The sequence below is a fragment of the Nematolebias whitei genome, chromosome 5 (genome assembly GCF_014905685.2).
Source record: "Nematolebias whitei isolate Nwh7 chromosome 5, NemWhi1, whole genome shotgun sequence".
Taxonomy (NCBI): Eukaryota; Metazoa; Chordata; class Actinopteri; order Cyprinodontiformes; family Rivulidae; genus Nematolebias; species Nematolebias whitei.
In genome coordinates, this window is record NC_056502.1 from 37495507 (window position 1) to 37501419 (window position 5913).

The following is a 5913-nucleotide window of genomic DNA, read 5'->3' on the forward strand; positions in this document are numbered from 1 at the left end:
TAAAAGACAACATTTTACTACACTAAAGCAGTAGCCTGCAACAAAATGCAAAAATATTGGTTATGTTTTTTTTTATGTTAACAACATAAATCCAAGTTATCTTCAATGTAATTCTTTGTTCTGATTTAAATAAAAGGCTCAGTTTTAACGCACACATTTAACATATTTACATTTAATTCAGCTCATTTGTACAAACAAGCACAACATTTCTAATGAATCTAAATATTCAGCTGTAGCCTCATTGAAGACACCCCCCCAGCTGGATCTGGACTACCTGGTCTGGTTCTGGAGAAAACAGGATGTGGGTCTTGCAGCTGCTCCGTCTCCCCCACGCTGCTCTCCGGCTCTCCGCTTGCACCCGAGCCTCAGCGCGCGCCTCTCCACCAGAGAGAGTAGTGTTTGTGGAAGCCCACAAGGAGCCAATCGCTGCGCCGTTGCCACGGGTAACCACGTCCATCATCTCCGGAGCGCTCCAATGAGCGGCGAGGGGGGCGGGGCGGAGTCCAGGTGCGCCTCGGCGTCCACTCGGCAGAGCGCCTGGGAGCCGCCTATGGGCAGTGGAGGGTCTGTCAAATGCGGGCTTCCTTTAACCAGAGAGACCAGTCCGGCTCCGGGAGTCATGGCGACCGCAGCGTCTAACCACTACAGCATCCTCACCTCCAGCGCGTCCATCGTGCACTCGGAGCCCGGCGGCATGCAGCAGTCCTCGGCGTACCGGGACGCGCAGAGCCTGTTGCAGAGCGACTACCCGCTGCAGAGCAACAGCCACACGCTCAGCCACGCGCACCAGTGGATCACGGCGCTGTCCCACGGAGAAGGAGCGCCGTGGTCCTCCAGCCCGCTCGGAGCGGAGCAGGACATCAAGCCGGCGGTGCAGGGCGCGCGGGACGACATGCACAGCTCCAACAACCTGCAGCACCAGCAGACACGGCCGCCGCACCTGGTGCACCAGGCGCACGCGAACCACCACGATGGCCGCGCGTGGAGAACCACCACCTCGGCGCACATACCGAGCATGGCGACCACCAACGGCCAGAGCCTTATCTACTCCCAGCCGGGCTTCAGCGTCAACGGGCTGATCCCGGGCAGCGCGCAGGGGATGCACCACCACAACCTCAGAGACACGCACGAGGACCACCACAGCCCGCACCTCAGCGAGCACGCGTCTCAGCATCAGCACCAGCACCGGCCGCAGAGCCACCACGAGCACTCGGACGAGGACACGCCGACGTCGGACGACCTGGAGCAGTTCGCCAAGCAGTTCAAGCAGCGGAGGATCAAGCTGGGCTTCACGCAGGCGGACGTGGGGCTCGCGCTGGGGACCCTGTACGGAAATGTGTTCTCGCAGACTACCATCTGCAGGTTTGAGGCCCTGCAGCTCAGCTTCAAAAACATGTGCAAGCTGAAGCCTCTGTTGAACAAGTGGCTGGAGGAGGCGGACTCCACCTCGGGCAGCCCGACCAGCCTGGACAAGATCGCGGCGCAGGGCAGGAAACGGAAAAAACGGACCTCGATCGAGGTGAGCGTAAAAGGAGCTTTGGAGAGCCATTTTTTGAAGTGCCCTAAGCCGGCCGCGTCGGAAATAATCACCCTGGCGGACAGTCTTCACCTGGAGAAAGAAGTGGTGAGGGTTTGGTTTTGTAACAGGAGACAGAAGGAGAAGCGCATGACCCCTCCCGGAGGGGCGCTGCCGGGGAGCGAGGACGTGTACGGGGACACGCCGCCGCACCACGGGGTCCAGACCCCGGTCCAGTGACTCTGCAGGAGCCGCTCCTCCGGCTCTTTTATTTCATTTAGTTCCTTTTGGGAAATGTCTCTGTTTTTATTTATGCTCATCTGTAAATCACTGGACGATCCGACGTGTTTTATGTATAAATAGATTGCAGTGAGTATTTACACAAGCGAATATGGAGAAAAGAGAGAGTGAGGGGGGAGGAGGGGGGAGGGCAGGACGCTCGTCTCAGCTTCTCCCCGAGCTGAAGCCTGTTGGAGCTCTCCGAGGACGCGCGCCAGCACTGTGACCCCGGTCACTGTCTGTAGTCCTGCTGTGAATAAAAACACTGCACGTGAGGAAAAAATACAGCAGGGAGGGGACAGGAAGGGGGCAAGACAACAACAACAACAACTATAATAACAATAATAATAACAATAATAATAATGAAACAAAATAGTTCCCATTTGCCATTTTTATTTCCGTCAACATTCTGCGCGTGATCCTGGTTAGTTTTAGCTCCATGCTGTGCGTCCAGCAGGGATGGGCGCGTGGGTGGTGCAGTTGGGGGTGGGGGTGGGTCAAAGGATGAATGGATTGAACTGGAGGCCGGTAAAGGCTGCAGCCCCCCCTCTTCAGTCCAGAGGAGTCCAGCTGTGGGTGAGCACCGCCTGGGTCCCATCTGGCAGCACCGAACCGCCGGGAGGCCGCAGTCAGCTCTGACGTTATTATTATTATTATTATTATTATATTATTATTATTATTATATTATTATTATTATATTATTATTATTATTATTACTATTATAATTATAATTATTATCATATTATTGTCGTTATTATTATATTGTTATTATTATTATTATTATTATTATTATTATTATTATTATTATTATTAGTTCGCATTTAAACTAATGTACCCCCCAAACAACAATCTGATAATGCCCCCCTCCCTCAGAGGGTCTTCTGGCTCCAGCAGGGGCTCCTCGGCGGTAGATTGGACTGTAAGGCACTTTCCCACACCAAGATGGGCTCTAAATATGTCTGCAAAATAAGACAAAGAAAATGGCAGCAACTCTCACCTTTGGATTTGTAAATATTGTAAAAGTTTTATTTTTCAAGTCATGGCTTCATCTTGAAATTTGCTTCTATTTTCCCACTGGAGCATCTTTTCTCATTATGAACGGACGCTTGAAGCAAGAAGCAGGTTTGAGTTTTAAAATCCAGCACTGCCTTGTGTGTTTTCTGCAGCTCAGTTGTTCGACGAATTTCTCCTCATTTGCTACTTAATAATTATCTGTATGCGTTTTTGTTTCAGCTTTAACTTTAATTATATATATTTTTAAATATTATAAAATTTGACTAAAATTTGAAGGAAGTTTCGTTCAGCCATTTTCAGCCCTTTCTCTAAAATGACCCTGTTTACAACAGAGTGGACTCAAATGATAAAAACTGCCGGAAAAATGTTCAGTTTTAGGAACAGCAAACAGATAGTTCCATAAATAAAAACCTTTGTTACAAGACATTTTAATAATAAAACAATAATAATAGGTTAGAGCTTTTATACCTTTTTCCTCATAAACACTTAAAAATCCGACTTTTCAGCATATGATCAAAATCATCATCATCATCATTATTATTATTATTATTATCAAATTTTTCTTTGATTTTGAGCATATTTCAGCCGTTTTGATTTGTGTTTTGCCTTTAAATAATTAATTTTTCATTGTTTTGCCTGTTCAAATTGTAATTTATTCTGCCATGTTTTCACAGACACAAAGGGAGATTTCTATATGAAGGAGCAGGTTTTAGTTGGGCTTTGTTGGGGAGAAGCAGATGTTTTAGTCTCGGCAGCGGGAGGATTGTTGCAGCTACAGCTGAATGTAAATACACATTTTCTCCACGTGCATTTTTGCTTTAAGACATTTCCAGGGAATATTTTTAAAATCAGTCTCTCACTGGAAAAAAAAAACATTTTACCTCTATCTCTTCTTTGTGTTGTTCTTCCTGCAAAAACCAGGTAAAACAGATCACAAACTAATTTAATTAGAAAAGGATCATTTACTGAAGCTGTAGGATGTGGACCTGTGGCAATCCAACGCTGTTGTTTGTGTTTCCTTCATTTTGTTGTTTTGATTTGAAAATGGGGGGGGGGGGGGGTACACGTCATGAGTCTGGGCCAGATTTAAACTGGTTGTTTCACTTCATGAACAAAGGACTTGCACATTTTTAAATAACGGGGTTGATATTAAAAAGATTTTTTTCAAACGTGAAGCCTAAATGCTTTTCTTTTATATCTACATCTTTGTGTTGGGGAGGTGGAGGGAGCAGCCACAGCTGTGGAGCTAAAACTATGACTGGGATTAATGGCTGCCAGAATACGAGCCGATGAACGGATGATTGTGAGATGATGATGTGATGTTTCTGCCTCCAGGCTGCTTCTAAAACACTCACTTTGGCACATCCATGGGTTATCAAAGTGGGGGTCCGAGGACCAGAGCTGGCCCTTTATCATGATAAAATGGGGTCCATTTTGAAATGATTGTTAATCTTATATTTTCATTCCGTCTTTATTCTAATGGGAAGCTTTATTGTAAAGTTTTTAGCCTTTCAGTGTTTCGGCTGTCTCAGTGTTCCTGATAAATAACAGAATATTAATAATTCAGAAGATGGGCGCATAAAAGCAGGAAACACCATTTTTAAATCATTTAAGCTAAAAAATTAAATTCCTTTAAATGGAAATAGATTAAATGATGTATATGTGTGAGGAGATAAAGTCCATTTCTTAGCTCTCCTGGTGAGTGATCTCATTTCCTTCAGCGTTTGTCTAAAATATTCCCACAGTAAGCTGCAATGTGATGTTTGTATGAACTGCTTGATTGATTGGACAGCTCAGGTGTCTTCTGCCAAATCGTACAAAAAAAAAAAAGAGTTTCTGATTCAAAATCCTCCCTCGTTGCTCTTCTGAAGTTTGATCGTGAGCCTGGGAATAAACTGAGATGTGAGGATTACGGTGCAGAAACAAAAGGCTGAATGATGGGAATTTAGTGAAGCTGCAGGGAAACCTCACCACAAGAACCTGCGTTGAATGTGAACTGAACTGGACTGCTCAGAACCGTCTGATTGGTTCAGTCCTCTTCTTTAAATGGGAAACATATTGAATATATCGCTCTAAAACTCCTAATCCAATATTTGCACTAAACAGTTTTTTCAGTCGTCAACAGTTTGGTTGTAATTTCTGCAGGATGCTGAGGACAGAGCCCCTCTGTGTGATATTCAGCTCTTACATGCATCTCCCTCTCCCTCTGCCTTATCATCATCGTCATCAACACCCAGATAAATAAGCCCCCCCATTCCTTCTCTCTGCTGTCTGAAGAGACTTTTGGAGGGGCCTTGTAATATCCCAGTGGGCCCAGTGCCCTCCATCAGCTCCACAGCAGGTGTAATTAATAGTGCGTTGCGTTAATTACACCTTCCTTTTTATTTAGGTGACTTCAGATTTCCCATTAGGCTCCCAGAGAAGGCAAAAATATAAAAATACCCCCCTGACTGTGTTGTGGTGCTGACTGAGCATGAGGAGGGGGGACAGGCGGTGCTGCAGCACCATCTAGCGACTCCAGCTGGACCCGGGTCCAGCTCTGTCTCAGCTTCAGCTGTCAGGAGGCCCAGACAGGAGCTCAGCATCATGGGAAACATTTAGAATAAATGTGAAATCAGCAGAATCTAAAGTCATTTTATTCATTATCAGACTAGATTTCTGATTCTGGTTTTATACGACTGTTCGGCCTCAATGTTTATGTTTATAATTATTACTACAGAACAAGCAGTTTATTCTTTTAAGTTAAAAAAAACAACACTGATAAGTCCTCTTTAAGCATAAGTTTTCCTATAGAAAGATATGACAGTTCAATGATTTGATGAACTTCCACATTACTGAAAATAATCTACAATATTAAGCTTTTTTTTTTTTTAATCCGTGCAACAAAAGCAAATTCATAAACCTAAATTTTCTGACATTAGTTTTGAGTTGGTTTTATCACAGTTAGCAAGTTTAACCTGAATGTGTCTGAATCAGCGTGAACAGAACTGACCATGTTTTTGGGCATTGCAGCTGACTGGCATGGTACTTTATATATATATACATACACACACACACACACGTGTGTGTATATATATATATATATATATATATATATATATATA

At 44.7% G+C, this 5913-nt stretch overlaps 1 protein-coding gene across 1 annotated transcript; it reads left to right on the top strand.

Moving 5' to 3' along the window:
* Nucleotides 1-586: 586 nt before the first annotated feature.
* On the top strand, nt 587-1756 carry pou3f2b (POU class 3 homeobox 2b). The gene has a single exon (XM_037677151.1). It carries the CDS (start codon nt 620-622, stop codon nt 1754-1756), a length of 1137 nt encoding a protein of 378 aa, XP_037533079.1. The 5' UTR covers nt 587-619.
* The last annotated feature ends 4157 nt before the right edge of the window (nt 1757-5913 follow it).